The sequence below is a fragment of the Carettochelys insculpta genome, chromosome 31, assembly GCF_033958435.1.
Source record: "Carettochelys insculpta isolate YL-2023 chromosome 31, ASM3395843v1, whole genome shotgun sequence".
Classification (NCBI taxonomy): Eukaryota; Metazoa; Chordata; order Testudines; family Carettochelyidae; genus Carettochelys; species Carettochelys insculpta.
In genome coordinates this window covers 10,453,002-10,480,747 of record NC_134167.1, presented here as the reverse complement: position 1 = coordinate 10,480,747, position 27,746 = coordinate 10,453,002, and the positions used below count along the sequence as shown (strand labels likewise).

General features: G+C 41.3%; 1 protein-coding gene across 4 annotated transcripts; it reads left to right on the top strand.

Moving 5' to 3' along the window:
- The first annotated feature begins 967 nt into the window (after positions 1 to 967).
- NFU1 (NFU1 iron-sulfur cluster scaffold) lies at positions 968 to 27,332 on the top strand. Of its 4 annotated transcripts, XM_074981851.1 has the most exons (9): positions 968 to 1,029; positions 3,295 to 3,401; positions 7,271 to 7,406; positions 9,453 to 9,519; positions 10,839 to 10,953; positions 12,245 to 12,308; positions 17,636 to 17,810; positions 24,783 to 24,881; positions 25,450 to 27,332. In XM_074981851.1, exons 1-8 carry the CDS (start codon positions 977 to 979, stop codon positions 24,849 to 24,851), a joined length of 786 nt encoding a protein of 261 aa, XP_074837952.1. In that variant the 5' UTR covers positions 968 to 976; the 3' UTR covers positions 24,852 to 24,881; positions 25,450 to 27,332. The 4 variants fall into 4 exon arrangements, with proteins under 4 accessions (XP_074837952.1, XP_074837951.1, XP_074837953.1 ...); XM_074981850.1 differs by having other exon boundaries at positions 24,783 to 27,332; XM_074981852.1 differs by lacking the exons at positions 24,783 to 24,881; positions 25,450 to 27,332 and adding an exon at positions 21,723 to 23,817.
- Positions 27,333 to 27,746: the final 414 nt, after the last annotated feature.

Here is a 27,746-nt window from a genome sequence, read left to right as displayed (position 1 = left end):
TACTAGACACAGAAAGCGTTCTTTCAAAAGTAAATGGAAAGAGTGCAGCACTCCTTTTGAAATGCTCTTCCACTCCTGTCTCAGGAAGAGTGCCTTCTTTTGAAAGAAAACATAGGTAGATGCTCTGCCCGCCCAAGCCCCCGCCTTTTTTTTTTTCTTCAAAAAACCAGTCCTCATGCTGCCTGATTTTTCTCTCCCTGCCCGGTTGTTTCAAAAGAGCAGCGGCTGTGTGGACACCCTGTTTCAAAAGAGCCAGTCGCTCTTTTGATCTCTGTTTTGTGTGTGGATGCAATCCTTCGAAAGAAGTTCATTTGGAAGAGATCTTCTGGAGGGGCTTCTTTCGGAAGATTGCTGGAGTGTAGACTTAGCCTAAATGTTTTGTCCGAAAGCCTCTGCCCAGCGGAGCAAATACTGTTTTGTTGTTGTTGTTGTTGTTGTTAAGAGCAAAGGCTTGCAAACCTTTCCAAGCCACCTGCCTGCAGCGGGGAGCCTGGGGACTGCACATGGGGAATGTGGGGAGGTGGGGGGTTATTTTGCAGCAGTGGGGATGCCACATCTGCCGTGCATGTAAAGAGGATTGAAGCTGAGCCCCTGCAGCTGGCAGCATGGGGGGAGGCGCCCTAGGCCAGGGAAAACCTGGCCAGATTGAGGGGAGCAGACAGGGCCCCACTGCCTCTTGCAGCCCCTCACCCCATGCTCAGGGCTGATCCCTGCACCAAGGCGGCTCCCCCAAGCCCCAGCGGGTTGGTGGCAAGGGGAGGTACGACACTGCTCCAGCCCAGGCTTTGGGGGCTGCGCACCCCCTTGCTGGGACTTTGCCCCAGAGCTGCCCCCATCTTGCTCTAGGGCGGGACGGGCACCCCTGCTCCCCCCGCGGCACTTCCCCGCCGCGGCCGCCAGAGGCCGCCCTAGCGCCTCTCACGCCTCAGTCAAGCAGGCGCCTGCGCCGGGCAGTCCAGCAGGGGTCCTCGCCAAGATGGCGGCGGCGGCGGCGCACTGGATGCGGGTGGCGGCGGGGCTGGGCGGCCGGTAGGTTACCCAGGCCTGGGCGCGTGCTGGCTTCGACGCAGTCCCACCCTACGGGGGGGGGGGGGTTAACCCCTCTCGTGCCAGTGGGGGAGGGACCCCGGCGGGGTTAAACCCCCTTCTATCTCCCCCCAGGCATTGGGGGGCAGGGTTGACCCCTTTCTCTCTCCCCCCCGCAGGCATTGGGGGGGCGGGGTTGACCCCCTTCTCTCCCCCTTGCCAGCGTTGGGGGGGGCAGGGTTAACTCCCTCTTCTCTCCCCCGGCACAGCTGCCTTTTTGGGGGAGGAGGGAATATACTTAAGTACAAGTCACTGGTGTTCATCTGGAAAACTACTTGAGTAAAAGTACACGCACTCGTCGCGTCTTGATTGTACTCAAGTATCCAGACATAAAAACAACGGCACTTTTACTCAAGTACATTTTGGGCACTTGTTCCACCTCTGCTTGTGGCCCAAGAGGCGTTTTTTACACTTGCCCACCTGCAGGGATGCCAGAAGATGAAGTTATGTGGGAGATAAACAGTGGGCGCATAATGGTAATCAGAAGTGCAAGTGTGCACTTAAGTGTTTGATAATAAGTTTAACCCCACCTTTTCATCTCTTTGGGTTTGTCCTTCCCAGTATTTCTTCCCTGTTTTCTTCGCTCCAGGTCTGTGTGTCTCAGCTGGTAGGTGCTGTGGCTTACAGGACTAGCGTAGACAAGAATTTTCTGTTGTAGATGGTTTCTTGTGACTGCATATGAATAATTCTATTGATACTGTACTACATGAATTAGTACATGGAGCTGCTATTCTTTCTCCATAGCACAGTGCTGGTGAATGTTAAATCACCATGATTGTCGTGTGATGGTTACTTGACCACCTGGAAGTCTAGGGAGAAGGAATTTGAAACCCTATTTTCTCTTCTCCTCCAGAGAAGGGAAGAAAGGGGAAAATAAACCTGTGGCTGATAGTAAGGCCACGATAATGAGGAGTATAGTAAACCCTTGAGTTACATGGGGGGGTGTTGCTGCAATGTTGTGCAATTTGTGTTTCTCTAATTTTGTGCAAGCTCAGAGGAGATGGGAATCAGGCTGCAGCCTGGTTCTGGGCTCCCCTGGGCTTGCAGGAGCCAGGAAACTGACCAGCCCTGGTGGGCTGGTCAGTTTCCTAGCTCCCAGAGTGGCAGGGAGCTGTGAACCAGGGGCAGCCTGGTTCCCATTTCCCCTCCCATTGCAAAGAGGGAAAACTGACCAGGGCAGCACCTTGGTCAGCTTCCTGGCTCCACCCAGTGGAGGGGAGCAGGGAACCAGGGGCAGCCTGGCTCCTGGCTCCTGGCTCCCCGCTCCCCTCCACTCCTTGGAGCCAGGAAACTGACAAGGACTGCTGCCCTGCTCAGTTTCCCAACTCTGCAAGTGGAAGGGAGCCAGGAGCCAGGCTGCCACCTGGTTCCCTGCTCTCCGCCACTCAGGTGACTGAGAGACCACTCCTGTTAGGGGCGGCAGCCTGAGTCGCAGCTTCAGCCCCCGACAGGAGCAGCTGCCGACCCTTAGAGGAGCAGGAAACTTCTCCTATCAGAGGTGGCAAGGGTCAGGCTGCTCCCCCTAACAGGAGCAGTTGTTGCATAAACCTGAGACAAGTGCAGCTTGATTGTGCATATGTGGAGGGTTTGCTGTACAGGGGTGACTGTCAAGCCCTGATAGTTTGATTTTCTGCATCCCCGCTAGATGTGCAAAATCAAACCCCAGAAGGTTGACCCTGATCACATCAATCTCCTGGTGAGTATAGACATACCCTTAGTCTATAGCAGGGTGTGAGCAAACTTTTTACTTCAGGCCCCACTTTGCATTCTTTTAATTAGCAGGGCCTCCCCCAACCTGTCTACTGTAATCCAAACCAACAGAAATTTCAGTTATTTTCATAGGGGAAAAAAAATACCTTTCAGTGTATTTAAGAGAATAACTCTGTAGAAAGTAAAAACTTTATTAATTTGTATATAAATGTGAATACACATACATAAAAAACAGTGACGTATTTCAGCATTTTTAATGAGGTGAATGAGCCTGAGACCAAGCAACCAATTGTGCTGGGCTTCCCCTTAAGAAATGTCACATCTTCACACATCGCGCATTCCTGGTCTACATTACCTGTTCTCCTTCCTGAAGGAAGAAACTGGTTAAGTAGTTGGGGAAATACAGTAATATTAGGTGCATGGAAAATCCTCTTTCCTTGAGAGATGGGAAAAACTAAATTCTGAGATGTTGTTGGTAAAATCTGTGTCTTCCTTTAGGTTCTGTTGCATGACATTAAAAGACTTCAACGTGACAACTAAACAGCCTCTCCGCCAGTTCACACAAAAGAGACCATTTCTTCCATCCACCATCATGCATAATACAGGTAAATGTAATTTTTGTCATCAACTAAGTAACTGAAGCTCTCCTGAGATTTGTCTCAAGATGGTGAAAGAAGAAACTCTCCTTTGAGAAGAAATCTCAGATATATGCAGTATTCTGGGTGATATTTTGTTAAAGGAGAGGTAGTTAAATCATCCAGTCAGAATTTAGAATGAGGACTCAGACTGTAGTCTAGTTCTGGTGATTGTATGATCTTGGGTAAGTCAGTTGCATTTTGTGCCTCAGTTTCTCTATAATTGTGGAGATATTTCATTTGGTTGCTGTGTTTGTAAAGAGTTTTGAAGATGAAAAGCACTGTATTTGTGCTTTGATGTAATATTTTAAGTCCTTCTTAGTATAAGATCACTATGAGTGCTTCTACTATCCTGGGTCCTGTTCAGCAGCTAAAATCAGCAAAACAGGAACTGCTGACCATTCCAAGATATAATGTTGCAAGGGTGGAGGGTAGTGTCTTTGCTACTCAGAGCCTGTGATCTTTACTGTCTGTTCCTTCTTTGTGTCTCTGGCCATCTTGTGGGGAAAAACATTTAAAAGGTTTTAATTGTGTTATTTTCTGAAGGTGTGGAGGAGATTTGGGACTTGAAGTGATGTCTTCCCATCTGCCAGTTTAAAGACTAACAGAATAATTTATGCGGTGATGAGCTCTTGTGGGACAGACCCACTTCTTCAGATCAATTTCTTTGGGTCTGTCCCACGAAAGCTCGTCACCAAATATATCATTTTGTTAGTCTTTAAAGTGCTACATTTCTGCTGCTTTGTTTTGTTGGAGTACAAACTAACACAGCTACCTCTCTGTTACCATTCATCTGTCAGTTTGTTAGCCGTGTTTTGCCGTTTTTAGTTTTAAGCTAAATATTATCCTCTTACGTTAATTTATCTGAAAAACACTAAAGTCATTAAAACTTGTAGTTTAACCATTAGGTAGCTCACAGGATTTTAATAAGATATACAGCTTTTCACCTTTGGATTGCTGGTTCAAAGCCATTCTGTGTTAGTGATCAAAAATTATTAGTTCCTGATGTCTCTTGAAGTGGTCCTTATAAAGTGAGTTTGGTCACAGAGAAGGGTAGGTAACTCACATTCATCGTAATCAGCACTAACCATTAAGCTGTTTCAAGGGGGGAGGTGAAGGATGACTTGGCTCTGAAGACAGAGAGGGCTTCTGTAATTAGGCAGATCTGAGGGACATTGGAATGGCAGGGGGACAACCCAGAGAAATATGAATTGCCATTGCAAATGTTGTACTTATGTCTGGTTAAATGACTTATTAAATAGTCAGGTCTGTCAAATCAACATCTTTCAGTAACAGTAAAGTTCTCACACCCCCACGCCAAATTAATATTGTTGGCAAATGTAATCTGAAAAAAACAAAGGCTGGAACTCCAATTTACTGCATCTGCTCCTACAGTACTTCATCAGATGACACTCAGCAAAAAAGACTGTGTCCTTTTATGCTGCTGAAAATTGCAGATCCAGCTTCTGCACCTGCCTGGTGGAGTCAACAACTTACCAGGCTGTGAAGCAATATATGAAAGAGTGATATTTTTAATTATGCAGGTGCTTGTTGTATAGAATGAAGCACAAGTGAGAACACTATTTAAATGAATGTCATAGTCCCCACTGAATCAGCTGCTTTTTGATGCAGATTCCAGAGAGCTCCTGACTAACCTGACTCAAAATTGAATAACTTTGAAATTCAGATTTAATCAAGCAGTTAAATGGTTGACTATGCGGACTCTAGTCAGCTGTTTAGTGATCTGCTTACCCAAATATTATTTAAAATGTCTTTTTTTTTTCTATTTTTCACTTTCAATAAATGATAGACCAGAAGAAAATATGTGATATAATGATCAAGTAATTAAAGGAAGCAATGTGGTTACTCGGTGTACATGATAGTACTTAAAACCTGTAGGTGATGTTCGAATTGTTCACAGAGCGTTCCAGTTTGATTAATGATAAAGAAGCATTGTTTTTTAAAAAATGTTTTCCTAAACAAGATCCTGGGTACAATAGCTACCCTCATGAATACTTTTGTGAGAGGATGGTGTATCCTTTTGCAGCTAGACCTTTGGGGATGCTAACTGTTTGACTATAGAGTAGTTGTCAGTTGTCCTTTGAAACAGAGAAGTCACTAAATTTGTAGGGCCTGTTCAGTTGACATCATTATATGCTATTTGTTATATAGTCACATTGAAGGTGACTTCCTTTGCCACTGTGATCACAGACGAGTTGTGTGACAAAACAGAGAATGTATTTTAATTGCTACATCAGGACTATTTCTAGCATATTAGCAGTAAGCATCTCTGTGTGAATTCTTTTCTTTTTTCTCTCAAATCTTAAGAATTTGCATGTGTGCTGATGGTGTGGGTTAAAATCAAATGAGTTGTTGCCATGACAGACACCTGCAGTGGAAATTTGGCGATTTATAAATAGCCTGATTTGTCATCTAATACTAGAAGTCGTGATCAAAATTACTGTTTATGAAGTGAAAGGTTCAGCTCTTTGTTGCTTTAAAAATAACCCCCTGTAAGCCATATATGTTTCTGAAGGTAAATAAGCTTCCTCACCAAGTATTGTTTAATCAGAAAGTATTCATATTCCTAGGGTTTCTGAATTAAAAATGTCTGTTTCCCTTTGCTGAAGGTGATGGGCTTGTTTGAGAATCCTAATTATGCAATGAAATGTGGCAGTGAAGGTGCAATAGTGTGTAGTGGTTAAAGTAGAGAATGAGGAGGTAGGGCTCTGTATACAGCTCTGCCATTCTGTGTGAGATCATGTCTTTTAAGCCCCTTTACCTCCAATCTGTAAAATGATTATTGTAATATCTACTCCATTGTGAATCTTAAATAATGCTTGCAAGTGCTTTGATATCCTTGGGTAAAAGTATAAAATACTTTTTATTAAGGTTTGGTTTATACAGCAACCTCTCATTTAAATAATATTTGAGTAAACAAATTTTTTTTCATACATATTTGTATATGTTTTTACCAGCTTTTATAAATTATTGTAACATCGTTTTAATACAAAATGTTTGCTAAAAGTCATGAAGCATATTAAAGCATCCGTAATTAGACTGGGTGAGACGTCCATTCATATAAGATAGTTTTCGTGATGAAAACAATTCTGTGCTTGCTCTAAAAGGCAATGCAGGTTTCCAGGTTACTTCCATTTCTTGTCCAGACCAAAATGCCACAAACACTGCTTACCAGGCTGTGAGTTCATTTTTTACAGTTATTTTCTGTGATACCTTTTTTCTTTTTGATAAGGCTGGAAAAGGACCAAAATAATAAAAAATAATAATCTTAATATTAGATTACATACAATAGAGGGTTAGTAAATCTACCCAAGTCCTGCATCTGAAGTGCTCTTAAGAAGAGGGTGAGGATGCTGGAATGGAGCCCCTGCACAGTGCTCAGGTATCAAAGTGGTGACCATGACATAACGTGACTTGAACAGAGAAGGGGCACAAATCTCATCTTAGTGTGGATGTTGAGAGAGGATTGGAGGGGGGAGTATGAGCTGTGTTCAGATTGATACAGAAAATGTGAGCAGCAAGTTGTGTAGGGAATAATACTGTGTTTAGAATTAGCTGGGAAAGGATTTCATAGACCTTTGCACTTGTATCTTAGGTTTAGTGACTGAATTTGTTGATCGTCATGTTTATATGGGTACTGGGATGGCATTTACTGCGCTGTGCTTGATAAATTTCAGTGTTCTGTGGTCCTTTTCTGTTTTCAAGTAAATCTGTTTTGTGCCAACAAAATCTTGCCTGGCTAAATAAACCGAGTCTCTGTTGATCCTTCATTGAGCCATGACTCTTTTTAACATTTATTTCCTCTTTTCTCTCTCCAGTAAGATGTATGTTTATTCAGACTCAGGACACTCCAAATCCAAATAGCTTGAAGTTTATGCCAGGAAGACAAGTGCTAGAGTCAAGAACCATGGATTTCTCCACACCAGCTGCAGCATTTTGTTCACCATTAGCAAGGTGTGTTAAAGCATTACGTACTTTGTTCAAGGGACTGTATGCATTACATTAAATACAGCTGAATGTCAGAGTGAATTAGCTCTCTTTCCTATGTGGATGCTGCTTTTTCTCATAAAGTAGATTGAGTGCATAGAGATGGCCAAAGTAACCTATTTAGATTTTTCTATTGTGCACGTCGGTGTAATAAACTAACATCTTGATGATCTATGTCGTTGTTCTGAAACAGTGATGGAGGAAATATATTGTTGTGTGCCAGATCCTAGAAAACTTTACTCATGTGACTAGTTCTTAAACTGGTAGTTACATTGAAGTCATGACATCTTCCTGTGTTATGAGACAAGCAACCTAAAGAAATGTGTCTAAATATCGAATGTGAAACTGAAACAGTTTACTAATTTTGGCAAGTACAACTCTGATGCTGTTAATCTTAGTTTCAAAGCCACTGGGTTTTTTCCTTCCTTTTAAAACATGGGTGTGTTATGAACAGTACAATGGAAAACTTAAAATTATGTAAGTCTGTAAACAAACCGTCTTTTTTAAACTTATTAATACGTATAAGTTTTTGCAAAGGCACTCCACACTATAGATTCCATCATCTGTCATGTCCAAAGTGAAACTTACTTGGATTAATAAATTTCAGTCCACTTGATCTATGAATCAATACTACCGCTTATTTTCCATCTGACACGTAGCTATATTTTCATTGGGTGAAAAAGGGATGGGGCACCATCAAAAGTCTGTCAGAAAGTGGGTGGGCTGGGAAGGAGTCTTGCTATTGTGTCGTTTGCTGCTGGTAATAAAGTGCATTGGAGAACTGTTGCAAACTGGCTTTCCGGGGAAAGTGGATGTGAATGCTGCTTCTAGTACCTGCCACTGCATCAACAGCAGCCTTTGGATATAATATTCCTTCTAGTTGCCTAAATGGATGGTAGGCTGAGATGTGGTAATGCCATAGTGTCACCTTCCCAAGATCATAGTTTAATTTGCTCTTATATGTGGTGGAAATACTGCACACAAGTGAAAGAAGCCTAATGCAATCCTTTCTCTGGGAAATGTAGCCTTATCCAATGTACTGCTGCATACAAGTAGCTTGTGCTTGTACTATAGGAAATGGTATAGGTGATTTGCAACCAAACAGGAACTTTTCAAATGAAGCTCCCTAACTCAAAGATAGTACAAATGCCCCATCTATAGAACAGCAGACACAGTGTGAAAAGTATTTGGGTATATCCGGTAGAAATTGTTAGCAATCCAAGTGCCCATTAGCAGAGTGTTGAAATAGCAGGATGTGCACATACCAAATTATATTAGATTGCAAAATACAAATAACTGGAACAAAATGATTTTGTTGCAAGATCTCTGAAAATGAACTTGTATAAAAAGATGAAGAATAGTACATGTAGTTTTGTGGGTGAAGAGTATGGGCTCAAAAGAGTGCATTAATTCTTAACAGCAAACATTTAGCTTGCTGAATGTTCGGCATCACACTTGATGGTACAGTCTTTTCTACTTATGCCAAGCTGCAGAATTTTGTGGGCATGGATGAAGAACAAAAGCACAGGCTGAACCTCTCTAGTCCATCACCCTTGGGAACTGACCAGTGCTAAACCACAAAATTTTCTGAACCACAGAAGGTCATTATAGTTTAGCAGCATTACCAATGCTTCCACTTCTGACTGGGCTCTTAGTAGACATTTAGCGGTAAATTACAGCTAAATAACAGCACAGAACACTGTGAGTCAGGACTGATTGCTGTAAACAAACATTATGGGACCATGGGAAACTTGGCCACACCAATAGTAACTAAAATCATGCCAGATTACAGATGTTGCCCGATGAGAGAGTGCCAGACTAAAAAGGCTCAACCTGTACTTAAGTGATAGAAGAATCTGTTGCCAACCTCCTCAAGTGGTTTTGTTTTCTTAAATGATTATAACACCCTAGAAATGTATTTGTGTGAGAAGGCAAGAAGCAGAGTGGGACATGATTGATAGGAACTTTTATTTTAATGTTCTTTGTGACTGCAGCCTTAATTTTCCTTTGCAGACAGTTGTTCAGGATTGAAGGAGTCAAAAGTGTCTTCTTTGGGCAAGACTTCATCACAGTTACAAAGGTATGCAGAAGAGAAGTTCTGATGTCCTAAATGTGAACCGAGGCTCGTGCAGCGTGCAGGAAGACATGAAACGAACAGACTCCTTGCCGATCCTTCCCTGGCTTGCATAACTTACGTGGAAATCCTGCCTTTCCTTAGAATTTCATCAAATATTCACTACACAGGTTTAATTTAGTTCTTCAACATAATCTGTGTACAAAAGTGAACTACAATTACCATAAACCTGTGTTCTCGTTAGGGTTTGTGAGAATATTGCCTTTTGACTCTGATTTTCAGAGCTGCTGCCAAATGTCATGGCTTCCCTTGCCTTGAATTCTTGGACGTGATCAGCATATATAAAGTTCTAACCAAAATGCTAGATGTCAGCTGAGTAAGCTTTTAGTATAATATTTTGCCCTTCTGTGGTCCTTTTCCTCTACATTTGAATAAAAGAAGCCTCACATTCTATAGATGTGCATATTTACTGTGCCATACTTTGGTTAAGTAAATTGCCTGTAGCCATATACGGTGAGCTAATGGCTAAGCCAGGAATTGGTCTTGGAAGTCCAAATGAGTGACCGTAAAGGCATCACTGTTTTCAAATGTATTAAGCACATGGCGTTGTGAATAGAACTTGGAACTATCTGCTCCAGAAATAGTCCTTTACTAAGTGAGCTAAAAGAGGAATTTCATTAAATATTAAGGATCATTAAGGTTCATGTTTGTTCATACTAGATAATAGAAGGCAACAAAATCACAAGCTCTTGCAGGTGAATGTCTATCCAGCAAAACACAGTGAGTCTCACAAGTGCAAGCAGGTGCATGACATGTTGCCTCGCAGTCCCTCCTTTACCTCCAGAAGCAAAGCTTATTCACGTGGGGTTCACAGGAGTTCTCCCCACCCACACGGTATTATATAATGAATCTGTAGCTGCATAAATACTGTGGTTTCATAATGGCGTGTGATGGACAACACATGGGATGTCCATAATAGAACATGTAACCAAAACACAAACCAGCTTCAAAAACTGTTTGTTAGTAGAAATAAATTGTAATCACAGATGTTTTGCTTCTTTACATTTTACAGTTGTTTTTATATGCTAAAAATTTTATAAAGCAGTTGTCTTGCAAACAGTGCTGGCAAATGCTTAAATCCAAACAACAAGGCATATGGAAACTTTTCTGTTTCATATTGGATTTGGTAAAACTGTTGATTAAAATTTAAATTTTAGGCCTACATGCCCAGCAAGATGGGACCATTAAGATAGGACAAAGAGTCATGTATAAGATTCACCTTTAGAATGAGGTAGAAACATTCTACTTTCTTAATTTCTTTATAGGTGAATGAAGATTTGGATTGGAACTTATTGAAACCAGATATTTATGCAACCATCATGGATTTTTTTGCCTCTGGTTTACCTGTAGTTACTGAAGAGGCACCTCGGACAGACACAGGTAAATGGAACTCTTGATGACTTGCTTACACCTGTACATGATCTTAGTCCTCTCTTAAGCTGATGTGTTTTGGTAACTCATGTCCTGAGGAAATGAACGTGCCCTGCGGAAAACAGTTAAATACAGGTTGCACCACTCTCGTCCAATACCCTCAAGAGCTAATCAGTGCCAGATGAGAGAATTTGCCAGAGCACAGTTGGGCAAAGCAGCTGTCTTTATAACTTTCAGTTCAATAGCTGGAAACAGTATTACTTTTACATAAAAGTAAGAATGCTTTAATGAAGGTGACAAAGGTTATGTCTACACAGCAGACTTATTTCGAAATAATCTATTTCAAAATAGGGCTCCTATATAAAAAAAATGTGTTTTGAAATAGCACTTAGCTGTTTCGAAATATATAGTATGACACACAGTGCTTATTTCGCAATAGCTATTTTTAAATAAGCGCTATTCCCTATCTTAACAGCATCTGTTTTGAAATAGGCACTATTCGACCTGCAGTAAAGTTTACAATTTCAAAATAATGCACCCGCTATTTTGAATTCTGAAACAGTTATGTAGTGCAGACACCAGCAAAGTTATTTCTAATTAACAGCTGTTACCTTGAAATAGCGTGGCTATGTGACTGGAGCCTAAGAGAAGGGGGTCTATCAAGCAACTAATATATGTCTTGATAGGCTAATAAACTTCACACCAGATAGCAGTTTGTATATCTGTAATAAACCCAGACAGGAGGAAAATTGTGCACCAAAACCATAAGGATCCTCCATTTTCCCCTTACCCTCTACCCCCATTCCTGCGCTCTGATTCACAGCTGATCCTGTAGAGAGAGATTTTTTTAACCTAATTCAAAGAAGACATTTAGATATTGAGGAAATCTGTAGTTTTGTAACTTACATTCTGAGGAACCAGAGGGTGGATTAGGTTGAATTGCATGGTAGCCTATGTTAGCCTGCCTATTTGTATTGCATCCATTAACTGCTTTTCTTGCTACTCTCTGCATGTGAAATAATATGAGCTTGATCTATCAGAAGGCTTCTTTACGTTTCGAGAAGAACCTTGCTTAGGTTTCCGTGTGAGTAAGAGAGAAAGACGTGTGTACGTGCTGTAAACTTACATCAGCTTCTATTTACCAAAGAGTTTAGCTCTCAGAATCATCCTTGGGTGGTAGGTTGTCAGTACTAATTAATCCTGGAAAAAGAAAATTGTTTTTACAAGTATATTAGCACAGTATTATTAATCATCAAAGTCCCTGCCAATAGTTTTATTTGCATATGTTTTTCCCCTAAAGCTGCATCAGAAGATGACGATGAAGTTGTGTTAATGATTAAGGAACTTCTGGATACTAGAATAAGGTAACATTGCTACTTAAAAGCATTGCCGCACAGTTGGCACGTTTTGGATTACTTTGATGTTAAACATTAAATATTTTTAGGCTTATAAAAATTAGATCTGCAGCATGTGGCCAGATTCTTCAGACAGGCCATATTTCTTCTTCTTGTTGTCTCTAATTGAAAAGTACAGCTTAAGGTTTCCTGTGCAAGCCACCTTTGTGCTGAACAATGTCCAGTTCAGCCAGGAATCAAAGTGCCGTCTTCAAATCAAGGCGTACTTTTCCAGTTGGTTATAGGAGACAGCAGGATCTTGCAGCCCTCAATCAGGTTGTGTTTTAAAAAATGAATTCATTGATTGTAGCTCTAGGTGCTCCTGTAGACTAAATCTCTAGTACTAATAAAAATAACATGAAAGCTCTTAGATTTTCTGGTGAGCAGTCTTTTTCCTCATTTACTCATCTCCTTTGTCTCTCGTGTGTTACAGTTCTCATGAGTTCTAACTCATTCAGTCAATTTTTATCCCTATGTTTTGTGAGAGCAGTTACATTTGGGTTTTGGCTCAGCTCACATTTAGAATCTGGTAGTCAGTAATAATCTTCAGAACAGTTCACAGATTGTTATCCATTTTTGTCTTATGTCTGCCCCACTTTCCCTTTTTCATAGTCCCCCAAAGTAGTCCAAAGGGTATTTGAGTGCAAATAGCCCTTATCGTTTTAATTTATTACAGAAGGAAGTCCCATGCATGAACGTCCCAACACCATAATCAGTACATCAAATACAGCCCCAGTATGCTTCAAAATGCCCTTGCTCTCCTGCACAACCCTCTGTCTTCAGCTCTGGTTCTAGGATACAGCTGGCCTCTCCTTCTGTTGCTCTCAGCCTTCACCCCACTCTGGCTCAGGAAGCACAGTTTTGGCTAGCCTCTCCACTGGTTCCCTAGTCCTCTACCCTCTTCAGTCTCCCACCACTGGCTTTGGCACTTGAAAGTCCATTGCCTCTTCTCCCTGTCTTTTTCAGCCTTCTGCCATTGCCTTTTCAGCTCAGGAAGATCAGATAGCTAGCCCCTCAGAGGCTCTGTGATAAGATGTTCCTCTTTCCTGAGGGGGCCTGCATAGCTTTTCCTAGATATCTCTAGTGTCCTGTTTTTGCTGACTGGTCTATCTTTCCCTGATCTTCTGTAGCTCCCAGATGCTGCACCACCTTCTTAAATGAGCAAACTGGGAGCATCTGTTCTGGCACGGACCACTGTACCTGATTCATTTACAGGGGTCAGCCCACTAGGACAGTTCTTTAACTACCTCACAGAGGTGGATATGGGGAAATACTAATGTACTTTAGAATTCCTCCTGTTACCAACAATGGCGCCTTCCACAAATCACACATTCCAGTATGTAAGTGAATGATATTAATCTGAATTGCTTCAGAAGATGCATCACGTTAGGCTATTTTATTTACAATTTCTACGAAAGTTTACATTCTGAAAGCGCTAATAAAAATAAATGGTAAGGGAGATCTTTGAGCTGAGAGAGAAACACTAGATTTCTCCCTCAAAGAAGAGGAAGAGATATATAGGGGAGGCAGGAAATCTTATCTAATTAAATGGATTTATGTAGTGTGTGTGTATAGAATTTTTTTAAACTGGGGTGCTTGCCAAAGTTGATCAAAGGGGCAGAGGATCTAATGAGCCTTGGCTGAGGTGCCAGGATCAGGAAGAGGCTTTGGTCTGATCAGGGAAACACACAGGTCTCTGATCAAATGGTCTTGCCTGCTTTGTTCAGACTTCATGCCCATCTTACTCCCCTACTGCTGCAGCTGCATCTGCCCGCTCGTGGGAGGGGCTGGCAGCAGCTCTGAGGTTAGGGAGTCAGACTCCGCCCCAGGAGATCAGGCATTCCCTTTTCCTGGCCACACAGAGCCTCCTGTAGATCTCAGCCCTTTGGTGCCACCCCAAGGCTAAGAGCACTGTCTCCTTCCCCACTGGACAGAGCCTAAAAGCACTGTCTCCTTCCCCTCTGGACAGAGCCTACAGTGAATGAGGCCAAGCTGAAATGCCAAGCTCAGGACTGGGCTATGTCCAGCAGCAAGGTGCAGCCTTTTGCTCCCTTCCTGATCCTAGCCCATCAGATCAGCCCCCATCTGCTCCCCACAGAAGGGGATGATGGATTTGGGCAAGGAGCCAAGTCCTGGCAGCTGAGACTACCTGCTTGTTTCAAGGAGCGGAGGGCTTTCCCAACTGCTTATGTAGTGAGTACTCCCCCTCTCCAGTAGGCCCCCAAGTGCCAGGTCTGACCCATGTGGCAGTTTTGGGCATATGCTTGGGAGTGAAGTTTGTGTTGTTGGGGTCTGTGTTAAATGCAAAGTGTATGTATTATTGTGGGCTGGGATGATTTGTAACCTCTCCAGGAGATGGGATGTGAGGCTTGGGAGTTCAGAGAGCTCTGTTGAAAATGTCCTAGACAGAAATTATGAGAAGTCCTGTGGTGCTATAGACTAACAGATTTATCAGGGCATAAGGTTTCATGGGCAAATACTCACTTTGTCAAATGCTCTGATAAATTGGTTAGTTTATAAGGTGCTACAGAACTTCTCATTGTTTTTGCAGATACAGATTACAACAGCTACCCCTCTGATACTAGATAGAAGTGGACTTTTGGGGAAAATAAGTGTATAGGGGGTTTTCTGGGAAATACCTAGGGAGAAGCTGATGCAAATTCTGGTTATACAAGGAGTGAGTCTGTAAAGCTACCACCAGAGGAATGGATCATACTAGTTCATGGACAATGAATCTAAGCTGTTTGAAGAAGCAGCTAACCTGCCCAGCCTGGATTCTGGTTTTGACACCAGTCTGTTACGATTGTAAAAACAAGTAGTGAGTTTTGAGAGCCCAGTGTTTGAGCTGGGGAAAACCTCTGGTAAGCTTTCTAGCATGCATGTAGGGGTTTTTTAAATTGTTTTAACATGGTTTCTCTGAAACACTTTCACCTTGGTGAATATGCTTGCTTAGAAAAAGCTGTTCCGTCACTGACAGTTGTGGGCAAAACACTGGATATTGCAGTGTAGGCAGGGAACTGCATTATTAATAATCTCCTGTGCAGGAGGTAGTAAGATGCAGATCTCACCTCAAGTGAGGTGAAAGTCGAGGTGTCAGGAGCCTAGAATGAGCACCCTTGGGACACCATGAGGGGAAAATACAAATGCAGTTGCCCTGTCACATTGATACCAGGCACCCCTTCCCCTGTTGCTTAGAAAAAGACAGATGTGCATGGGACACGAGGGTGGCTCAGTAAAAGATAGTTTGGAAACCTCTGGTGTGTAATAGTGATTTCAAAGGCAGCATTAAGTAAGCCTTGCTGTCATGGGTTATATGCTTTGTTTAAAATCCCTGGGGTACATTAGCCTTAAAATTCACAGTTGCCTCTTTCATATTCCACAGAAGTTCTGTTTGTCCTTTTTCTCGCTTGGCCAGGAGGCAACAGACCATTTGCAGTAGTCTTTGTTGTTGTTTATATCAGCATCAGTACTGAATTGTTTCCAGGAGCTCTGTGTAAGCCCAGTGATACGTACAGAGCATCCATTGTTTATGTGGAAGAACATCAAAAATACCAGCAAAGAAATCCGAAACCAATGGGCTATGTCTACACTGCAGTTCAACACCTGTGGCTGGCCCATGTCAGCTGATTTGGACTTATGGGGCTTGAGCTACAGAACTATAAAATTGTATAGAAGTTTTGTGACCCCACAATTTTTACGGCCCCAGAGCCCAAATCCCACAACCGCAAGATAGCTGATGCAGGCCAGCTACGCCCTTGGTGGGAAGAAGGGAAGACTGGAATTGTGCCATAGTGTGTTTAAAATATTCTTTTTAAAATACACGAGGAATTAATTATTAAGTAGAACCTTTCTTTGTGTGGGCTTCCAGGAACTGAGGTGATTTGTAAGAGTAAGTTGTTGATGCTGATGTTAAATGTGACCAAATCCTAAATTATTCCAGCAGGGGTGAAGTTCTCAAGTGTTCTAGGAATTGGTATAAAGAGCTTCTGTTAAGTAACAAGATGCTTTTTAGCTTGACCTCTGGGAAAATGTTGCTATGGGGATACAGCTATAAAGTTGGTCATTTGCTAGTTGTGACAGGAGACTAGATTGAGGATCTGTCAATAGTGCTGGGGCCTGATGCTCTGAGATCAACTAGCCAGAGCAAGCCCATAAGCACATTGTTGTTTTCTTCCATGGAGAACATAGAAAGCACAATAATCCCCTCTAATGGCATAATGATTCCCTGTACTACTGTTTTCAGTTTGCAATCAGCTCTAATACACCAACCACATTTTTAGGAGGGAAAAACTTTCCAGCTTATTGAGATTTCTGTCTTAATTCAATGCTGAGAGGAGAGTGAATTGGTGCCAATTAAAATCAGTATCCGTTGGAAAGTTTCAGGATGTTTCTGTGGAGTGGAAGTGAAGACTGTTTATGATGGGCCTTAGCTGTAACTTAGTTTACTTGGTAGCTTATATAGTATAAAGAAATGTGATAACTCATCTCAGTTTTGCTTGTAAAAATCGAGACAAATATTTTAAAAGCCTGTAGCTGTCTATTTCCATATTAACTTGCCAATAACAAAAAAATAACAAAAAAATCTGTCCAGAATTTAAAACTGATCCTTGTTTAAGTATTTGCTGTTTGCTTGCTTGCTTGGCCTACGAGAATACACAATGGAATTTTCCAACTTTGTATGGAACTGGCAGCTAACTCTTACTTCTACAGGATGTGGATGGTTAAGGATCTCAGACCTTCTCCCAAGTCATAAAACTTATCACACTTGGCACATTTTCTCATTGGCCAAAGACCTTAGGCTTTGTCTACACTAGAGAGTGTACCACAGCACAGCTGTACTGATGTAACTGAGCTGCTATAAAAGACATTTTACAGCTCCTCTGTGTTGACAGCTGAGAGATGTTCCGTTGACATAATTAAACCATGTCCAACAAGCAGTGGGAGTAGTGTCGGTGGGAGGAGCTCTCCCACCAACATAGTGCTGCTGCGCACACTACTACTTATGCTGGTGAAATGTATGTGTCTCAGGGGTGAGCAACATAAGTTTTGCCAATATAAATGATAACTTAAACATAGTTACCAGAGGGAGAACTCTGGTCCTTCCAGGTCAGGATTGGAGCATGTTGACCTCTGAGGAGATGTTTGTGCTCTCATTGCCCAGGTAGAACCAGTTTGCATAAAAAGAAGGAAAAGATTCTGTTCCAAGAACTCACTTACATGAACATTGACCGCTTGCAAATTTGAGAACAAAAATTTCCTGCAAATAATATTTGTATTATAATGTCCTGTTTCTACAGGCCAACAGTTCAGGAAGATGGGGGTGATGTCGTATATAAAGGCTTTGAAGATGGGATTGTAAAGTTAAAGTTACAGGGTTCATGCACCAGCTGTCCCAGTTCTATCATAACATTGAAGAATGGGATACAGAACATGCTACAATTCTATATTCCAGAAGTAGAAGGTGTGGAACAGGTATGTAAATGTTAGTGATGTAGAGGTAGTTTTTTTTTTTATTTATCAGCTGGCCATCCTCCCTCGTAGAGGCATTTAGAATTCTGTTCAAATAATTTTAAAATACAGTTAAAATACAGTTTCTTAAAAGTGCATCATTTTGTAAGTTCAATGATACAGCATTTTAAGCAAATGGATAATGAGACACTGTAAAAGGAGTATTTAACACAGAAACATCTATGGCATTGGAAGTTACTGAGACTAGCCACAGGTTATTTATGGGGCTTTTTTGTTTTTTTTTATTTACCGAAGAAAAACTTGATTTCCATTGAGACTGAGCTCTTTTTAAAAATGCCTCTGCTTCCTGCAAAACCCATTCTTAGAAGCTGCAACCTGTATGAGTTTGGGAACATAAGAACATAAGAATGGCCATACTGGGTCAGACCAAAGGTCCATCCAGCCCAGCATCCCATCTGCCGACGGTGGCCTATGCCAGGTGCCCCAGAGAAGGAGAACAGAAGACAATGATCAAGTGATTCATCTCCTGCCATCCATCTCCTGCCCTTGTTCTGAAGGCTAGGGCACCATACTTTATCCCTGGCTAATAGCCATTTATGGACCTAACCTGCAAAAATTTATCAAGCTCTTTTTTAAACCCTAATAGAGTCCTGGCCTTCACAGCCTCCTCGGGCAAGGAGTTCCACAGGTTGACTGTGCGCTGTGTGAAGAAAAATGTCCTTTTATTAGTTTTGAACCTACTACCCATCAATTTCATTTGGTGTCCCCTAGTTCTTGTATTATGGGAAAAGGTAGATAATTTTTCTATATTCACTTTCTCCACACCATTCATGATTTTATATACCTCTATCATATCGCCCCTCAATCGCCTCTTTTCCAAACTGAAAAGTCCCAGTCTCTCTAGCCTCTCCCCATATGGGACCCGTTCCAAGCCCCTAATCATCTTAGTCGCCCTTTTCTGAACCTTTTCTAATGCCAATATATCTTTTTTGAGGTGAGGAGACCACATCTGCACGCAGTACTCAAGATGTGGGCGTACCATAGTTTTATATAGGGGAAGTATGATATCTTTTGTCTTATTATCGATCCCTTTTTTAATAATTCCTAACATCCTATTTGCCTTACTAACTGCCGCTGCACACTGCGTGGATGTCTTCAGAGAACTATCCACTATAACTCCAAGATCCCTTTCCTGATCTGTCGTAGCTAAATTTGACCCCATCATGTAGTACGTGTAATTTGGGTTATTTTTTCCAACATGCATTACCTTACACTTACCCACATTAAATTTCATTTGCCATTTTGCTGCCCAATCACTCAGTTTGCTGAGATCTTTTTGTAGTTCTTCACAATCCCTTTTGCTTTTGACTGTCCTGAACAACTTGGTGTCATCTGCAAACTTGGCCACCTCACTGCTTACCTCATTTTCTAGATCATTGATGAACAAGTTGAACAGGATCGGTCCCAGGACTGACCCCTGGGGAACACTACTAGTTACCCTCCTCTTATCAAACTTGTCAAATTTGCAAATTAGACAGGGAGGAGAGTAGTGAGAGTAGAGAGTAGGAGAGTAGTGAGATTAAATCCTTACGATCCACCTTTTTTCTAGTATGGTTTGGCAGATTGTCTGTGTTCAAATAAATCTGGGGGACTTGGTGGGGGCTGAGGGGGAAGGGAACCTGACATAATAATGGCCATACTGGGTCAGACCAAAGGTCCATCTAGCCCAGTGTCCTGTCTTCCAAGAGTGGCCAATGCCATATACGAGGCTTCTCCAGCAAGCTGCCCTGTGACTGGATCCCCATTGGCTGGGGTGGTGCGCAGGCTCTCACCAGTCTGCATTAACCCCTTTCCTGCTGGAGTGGGGCAGTGGCTCCACCACAGGTCTCTGTGTTCTCAGTCACAGCAGTGTGCAAAACAAATGAAGGGCTTAGCCCCCAGAATTAGGGCCAGAGTTTTCCCAAGAGCTCAGTGCCCAGCTGGTAGGGCTATGCTACCTTTTCAAGCCTGCAGCAGCAAGTCTCACCACCTGGGGTTACACACTCAGGCTCCCAGCAGCGTTGACTCTGCAACTTTGGGTAGAGTCTGGGCTTTGGAAACTGACTCCTTGGATTTCAGAGCTCAAGTGTCTACATGGCTGCAGGTGGTTTGTCTACACTAGGGCTCCCAGCATTGCTAACACTGATGGGAAGTTTTCAGCGCCATTCCCTGCTATGGGCCAGACAGCACCTTGCCTTGTTTAACCAATGTCTCTCCCGACCTCTAGAAGCTAGACTGTGCCTAGAATTTGTGTCTGCTGCTCTCTGATTAACGGAGCTGATCTTTTCATACACGCTCGAAGCTGCTGTGTACAATCCATGCAGGGAGTAGTGTTACAGATGTATCTTGTTTTATTTTACCTCTGTGTAAAACAGGTGCAAAATGTAGCCAGAAGTGTAAGCAAGTGGGAAATTGTGCCATGGCAGCATTTAGACCCATTTTTCCCCCACAGGTGTAGTGACAACTCAGACTTCAAGCACAGTGAAATTCTTTGTTCTGCATTATGCAGGAGATCCAAATAATGACCAAAATGGCCACATCAGGCCTTAAAAATCTATAGGTGAAATTCCAGTTTCCCTCAAAGGCCAGGAATTTTCCCCTTGTCAATCCAAAACACGTACTCCAAATCTGTACCCTCATGTTTTGGCCATACGTCTCTGTGAAATCCTCTTTCCTCTAACAAAAGCTTAAAAGCAAAGCTCAGGGGTTGGGGGGGCAGGAAGTAAATTATATTTGGCCACAGTGAATAATTCTGGCAATTACACAATCGTTTCTCTGCAGAGAGACATTTCTGTCAATTTGAATATTTGCATTTCTGTAATATCCTAGTGATTTTCCACTGTATCTGGCAAAACTTTCCCCTCCCCGCAATTACAGTGATATCTTGCATTTATGTAGCACCTTCAATCCAGAAGGAGCCAGGGCATTTACGGACCAATACAGAATGTACAGTAGTTCCTTGAAGTGCTATTTGGGATGCAATCCCTTTCCAGCCTCTGACAGAGGCCAGGGACACCGTTCCTACTGCCTAATAGCCATTGATGGACCTATCCTCCACGAACTTATCTATTTCTTTTTTGAATCATGTTAAAGTCTTGGTTTTCACAACATCCTCTGGTAAGATGTTCCACAGGCCTACCATGCTCTGTGTGGCAAAAAACTTCCTTCTATTAGTTTTAAACATGTTTTTTTCCTGGCACAGTTACAGCTGTTCTTATTTTTCCTCATCCATGCATTTGTACTATCTACTGTTGCTTTGTTCCAATAACACAACACATAAGAGTTACTGGTTTTCCTTTTGTTATTGACTCAGTTTCAAATGTAGAGCGTAGCTCTAGTCTCAGAAACGAGATGGATTTTATAACATTTCTTAAAAAAAAGTATTGTGTTTTTGCCAGCAAATAATATTTTGATGTTTTGGGGACTTTCTTCTGATATGAATAATTAACTAGAATCAATTTTTAGCTTAGTAGATACTAAGATAAACTGTGTCCATAAAAATGCAAATTTAGATACCTACTCTAATTAAACATCTGGTGCGTGGTAATAAATGTTCTCAATGATTTTGTAACCACTTGGTCTGTCCCTTAGTGTTAAACAGTCTTCTTATTTCAGTCAAATCTCTGCATGTTTTTTTGATTGAGCTGAGCAACTCACCTTTCATGTGAACGTCATTATACAATGGTGCAAAACAATTGCTACTTCCATTGATCCCTCTGAGAATTAAGTACCTCTTAAAATCAGGATCACTGCAATTCACTGTGTCTTAATAACAAATGGCATTTACACTTGAGTCTTTCTGAAGCTCTTATGTAATCCTAGAGAAGCAAAATTGAAAATCATTTTACTTAAATAATTTGTGGGTTTTTGTTTTAGGTTGTTGATGATGATGATGGAGTGGAGAAAGAAGCAAATTCTACATGAGCTAACAGCATCCCTGTAATTCTAAATAGCAAAGTTTTCCTGAGGATGTGTATAATTTAAGCATGTCCTGAGGAACAACAAAAATTGGCATTCTCGCCTTTAAAAAAAAAGTTAAATTTTCATCTTTTAAATTTAATCTCTCCTCCCTCTTCCTCCTCCCTGTTTGACAATCATACACACTGCCTTTTCCAGTGACTTACTACATGACCTGCTTTCAAAAGAAAACTTGTTCCCTCTCCTATAGACTTCATAACTGTTATGCATAGTTAAACACATTAAAATGGCGTTTTTAAACTAATTGATCCATCTATTTCTGTTTCAAGCACAACAGCTTGAGAATAAAAGTGGGAAATAAGAAAAGGAAGCTAAATTGTTTAGAATAAATTCTAAAGAAAGTTGTGTATTTTATGTAAAGTATATAATGCATTTTCCATATTCTGCCTTATGGGCTTTTTGGAATGACGTGCAATCATATTCTGGTGCTCTGAAATGTAGAGTTTATTTTTCTGAAGTAAAGTATTTGTTTGTTTGCTCTTGATAATGGAGAATGCATTTTCACAAAAAATTAACCTGGGCACTTCAAATGTTTGTTGTTTATACCCATTTGTTAAATATAATATACTGAATAGCTTTTTGATTGTTGTTAGCTTTCTTCCAAGCATTGTGTGGATAATGGCAACAAAATCAGATATAATTACTTACAGACGTGAATCAACTGCTAAGAAAATAGAGTTCAGTAGGTGATCCTTGTGAGTCGTGATAGCTGGAGATCCTAATGGACTTTAGTATACTAAAGATTATCCAGCATATGTTGTTAATCTGTTTAAATTTGCAATGGGTCCATCCTTAACATTTCTGGTGGAGAAAAAATGAGGCTGGAGAGAACTCATCAGTAGCACAAGCAGTTAGAAACTATGAGAGGGAGAAAAGTTGACTTTTGGAAACTGAAACCTATCACTCATGTTTTTCAAGAGCTTTCTGGGGTATGTAGAAGCATAATCTGTTTCCAGCGCCCAGCCTGAGTAGATGACTTGAATACTAAAAACGTTGTTTTCCTCAGCCTGCGTCCATAAATGAGTTGGGCTCATGGTAAGAGTTCCCAAAGTTTTTGTGCTCCCACCTCCAAATGCAGGAGTTGATTGCCTGCTGTACATGTTCCATCTCCCATCGAGAGCCACAGGCACACGGGAAGATTCCACAGCACTATACTTCACAGGGAGCGAGCAGGACATAATGCCTAAAATGCTTCCTCTCTTCCATTTCATTCAAAGTGGAACCCTTCACCTGAGTAGGCAGAATCAGGGACCACAGAGTGGACATGACCGAATAAGAAAGCCAACCTCGGAAAGCTATGTTCTGAGTAATCTTCTTTTATAATTTTTGGAGAGCTGGGATTCCTTTCGAAAATTCAACATCTGATTTACTTTTCCAGATTTATCAGTAATTATAAACACACACCTACTTACAGCCTATCCAGAGCTGGGTATCAAGTATGGCAATGAGAGTACATGGTGTGAGTTATTAAGGGTCATGTTCTTAGTTGTTTTAATTTCACAGTTTCATGGATCTCACTAAACAAACCAGCAGAGAATTTGGCCCACCCTACGCAAAGCAGCATGTGGTAACAATGGACGTTATACTATCTGTGTGCAGTTTTAAGAATAAATATTTTAACAGAAAAAGCTGTTGGAACGCTGATTTGGTGTGAGAATGCAGCGTCTCATGAATTTGGATTTGGAGTTTGAAGTTCCCATAGCTTCCCCCCCACCTTTTAAATGTAAACAAAGTCTAATCTTGCTTATATATTTATAACAACTGTACCCAAGACCGACATGTGATCACCAAAGGACCAGTTTCTGCATAGCCTAACACCATGATCATGCTTTCAGCAGCAAAATACAAAATAGGTGGAAAAGTTTGATTGCTCAAAAATTGAGGTTTTTTGGCCTGTTTTCAGGTCATTTTCATGGATACCTTTACAAACTATTAACTACTCAAATGCAATATGTGTGTTATTGTGAATTAAATAAAATGGATGCCCTCTGCATTTGTCTGTCAGTGTGCTTCGTCTCTCTTGGTCAGGATTTTTGTTAGCTTAGGTAGGCAGCATCAAGCAACCTACACACTAGGGGCTCAATTCTGCCTCTCCTATGGATGTGTAACAAGGGCTGTCATCAGCAGAAATGGTGTTTACAGTGGAGGGCAGAATTTAGTCTTTATTATTTTACACTTATGGTGCTTTGCAGTTGAAGATTAATGAAGACTTATTCAATCCCTTGTTGCTTTGTGGTTAAAGCACTGGAATGGGACTCAGCAGATTTGAATCTCAATTCCAACTGTGCCACAGACATCCTGTGGTACCTTAGCCAACTCACTCATTTCTCTTTCCTCTTTTTCACTGTGAAGTGGGCTTAATCCTTCCTTCCTTCCTATATTTATCCATCTTGTCTGTTTAGATAGCAAGCTCATTAGGGCAGGGATTGTCTCACTATTTGTACAGCACCCAGTATGTGGGGGGGCCTTTCGGTGCTACTGCAATACAAATAAATATTCTACTGTTTCTCCCCCCCCCCAGATAAACTAGGGGTACAGAGAGGTGGTTAGTTACCCAAGTTCACCTAGTAGTCAATAGGGGAACATGGCATTGCAAATCAGTCCTGAGCCACAAATCCTACTGTAATCATTGGGCAACATTTCCCAATAAAATATCCCCAGACAAAAGGAGCTGAGGTTGCTGTATTCTTCACTACTTTAAAAATGTGTGTAAGTATGTAAAATATTTATGAAACACAGTTTCAACAATTTAGGTGGTAATTGATGGCTGTCCATATGCTAAATTTCTCTTAATAAGCATTAGTACATAAATAGTATCGAAGCAACACTTACAAATAAATCTTAACTCAGGAAAAAACTACACTCACTGTTAAAGTGAAAAAGGCATTGGTTTAGTAAACTGAAAAAACAAATGTTAGATGGCAATATATAATGGTTACATTATTATCTTTATTGCAGTGGCACCTAGAAGACCCTGTCTTGGACCACGGTCCCATTGTGCTAGGTGAAATACAGACAGAATTTTAAGAATGGTCTCTGCCCCATAGAGTTTACAATGTAAGTAAATTATAAATTAATGTACATCTTTAATAACAGTAAAAGCTGGTTATATGACAGCCAGAAGTTTGTAACATTACCAGTTTAGATAATTGGGAATTTCTCCCTGGACATTCAGAGTTCTTCATGAAAGATGTCAAGTTCCTTCAAAAGACCCCTGCTTCTGCAACTTCCCATCTATAGAAGGGCCAAACCCTGAACACTGGTTTCTGAAATGGGTGTACAGTCTGCTATACACAGAACTCCAGGTGCCATAGTGGACAGTCATGAAAGCCATATTTTGAATTGCTGGCACTAGAAAAATCAAAGTTGTACTAGGGGATCATGTTTGTAATAAAAGCAAATTTAAAACATGTTACAAAGGAAAACAAAATTCCACCTGAGAGTGTCTAATATGAATGTGGTACCTCAGTACGTTTACTATTCTGCAAAAAAATACAAATGGGTTGTTACACCTTCATTTGCACTTACTTTGGAGCTACACAGTCAAAAATATTCCACAAGATTTGAAGAAAAAAAGGAACACCCACATACATGCACACTAAGCTGTCGCAATTCTCTTTCATAGATAGTCCATTACAGCTATCTAAATCCTCTTCATCTTGAAACTGCTCACAAGGCGTAGAATACCAGTTTTTCCACAGGGTGTAATTCATTCCGATCCTCTGGAGGAAACTAGCTTGGTAAGTCTTTTTATATGGCAGTACATCTGATAACATAACTTTGTACAATGTGAAGCAATCAACAAACATTACCCACGGTGATGGAATTCATGAAACAGGTACTTTCAGCTTAGCAGCAGGAGGAAGTAGCTCAGATTACTTATATCACTTATTCAAAATCTGTCTCATAGAATATTGGAACAAGACAATTGCTGGGGGCGGGGGTATTTTTGTGTAGCAGATGTGCAGATAGCTGGTGCCGAGAGCTTCACCTTACAGCAACTGTCCTGCTTGCCCTTATAATCAACCTTGAGTGTTATACGTTAAAGCTGTGTGCCAGTAACTCATTTTATAGCTACCGTTAGAGATCTGCTTTAGGAGTGGTGGATGTTGGTCATTACTAGTTCCAGGAGCATTCACACCTAGAAATGTCGCCTCAGCTTTCTTTCTGTTCAGTTTCAGAATACGCTTGATATAACATTATAGTTTTTCCTAAAGTATTTATGCAAGTAGTATTTTAGCCCCAAATACACTCAGGCTCTACTAGTGAACATACATCATGCAAATCTTGGGTGCTTTGGAGGCCCTGCTTTAGTCCTGACCTGGCTCCCACTCAAGTTGACAAATTTCCCGTTGGCTTCACAGAAAGCAAGGTAGGGTCTTTCATGCCCACTAAATCGAGTCCCTCTCTTCAGATTCATTGTTGCCACTGGCTTGTACTAAACTGAGCAGCCACTGTCAGCATGAGAACTGTAAAATGCTGGGGTGGTCATAAAGCTCAGAGGGGTGGGGGTGGAGCATTAACTGGGAAAGAAAGAAGTGGATGGATTGAGTCTGTTTCACAGATTGGCTGTGAAAATGGAGATGGTGGTGCTTTGGGGTAAATGGGGATGCCATTTGTGTATCACTGACCTGACTAAATAGATCCTGTAGTGTCAATGAGTTAGGAGGAGATGGATGGAGAGCTTGTTTATATTAGCGGTCAGTTTTGCTATCATGGTAGGTTAGTACGTTTCCCTTCCCCAAGGAAACTCAGTTCTTTCATTGTTATGAATTACTCAGTCTTGTAATCTATCCACTCAAAAGTCAGATTATTGTCTTGTCAAAGCATGCACCATTTGTCCTTTGATTAAAATATTTTAAATCAAGATCATAGAGTTAGACAATGGTTAGGAAAATAAAAAAATAAGGTGAACACTCCACTGCTAGAAAGGGAAGGGGGTGGAGGAGAGAAAAGCTAAACAGCTTGGTTTAAATATTGAAAAATTATGTAAAAATGTATTAATTGATGTAGGTTACTGGATATACCATACTTGAAGGATTGTTGCTATGTATTCTGGGTATTTACTTTTGAACATCTCAAATCAATTTCAACTTGGAGCTGCAAGGCTGATTTTCAAAATCAAAATGGGGTTGTTTCTTTTTTAAAAGAAGGCTGTTATGGGAATTTTGTAAAGTGCAGACTTGTAGGAAATTTCCTTTCCTTTTGTACTTGCCGAAAGCGTGCTTGTTCAGAATTTACACATACGTCAACTTTTTGCATTGTTGTATCTCTTTACTGCCATTTAAACCATTTTTTGTATAGTACATGACAGAATAATTTTAAGTGCATATTGTTCATTTATTTAAATGTTTGTTATTTTGACACTAGACCAGAGCTTTTCTGCCAGCAATACACATCTTATTTTCAACGCTTTCATTATTTTAGTGTTACCTAGGGGTTAGAATATGGGATTGTGTAGCTTGAAAGCTTGTTTCTTTCACCAACAGAAGTTGGTTCAATAAAAGGTGTTACCGCACTCATCTTGTGGTCAAATTAATTTTGAGGCCTCATGGTTCTGCTCCCCCCCACCCCGTATTCCCTATGGGATGTTTGCTGTAATTGAATAGTTCTTGGCTTTTAAAGAGGATACAGGCACTGGTCCCTTGAAATAGGGGACATGCTTGGGCATAGCTTATCATACCCACCAAGTTGCAGGCTTCCGGAAGGCCTGGTTAGAGATAATAGATTTCTGAGGTTAGGATATGCAGCTATGGTACCAATCAGCAGCAGTACAGACTTGCCTTGTGCTGCCCCCCAACCCTTCATGTGAAGGGCAGAGGGGAGTTCTGGCTGCAGGCCCATTCAGGCTTTGGTTCCCTGTTCAGCAGGATGGACAGTTAGTACTTAGTGCAGCCCTTGCAATGCTGCGGGAAGTGCACC

Coding starts and splice junctions, on each gene's coding strand:
- NFU1 (XM_074981851.1), top strand. CDS start 977: ATGGCGGCGGCGGCGGCGCACTGGATGCGGGTGGCGGCGGGGCTGGGC. Junction 10,954..12,244: donor GGCACCTCGGACAGACACAG/GTAAATGGAACT, acceptor TTTCCCCTAAAG/CTGCATCAGAAGATGACGAT. Junction 17,811..24,782: donor AAGTAGAAGGTGTGGAACAG/GTATGTAAATGT, acceptor TCTTTATTGCAG/TGGCACCTAGAAGACCCTGT.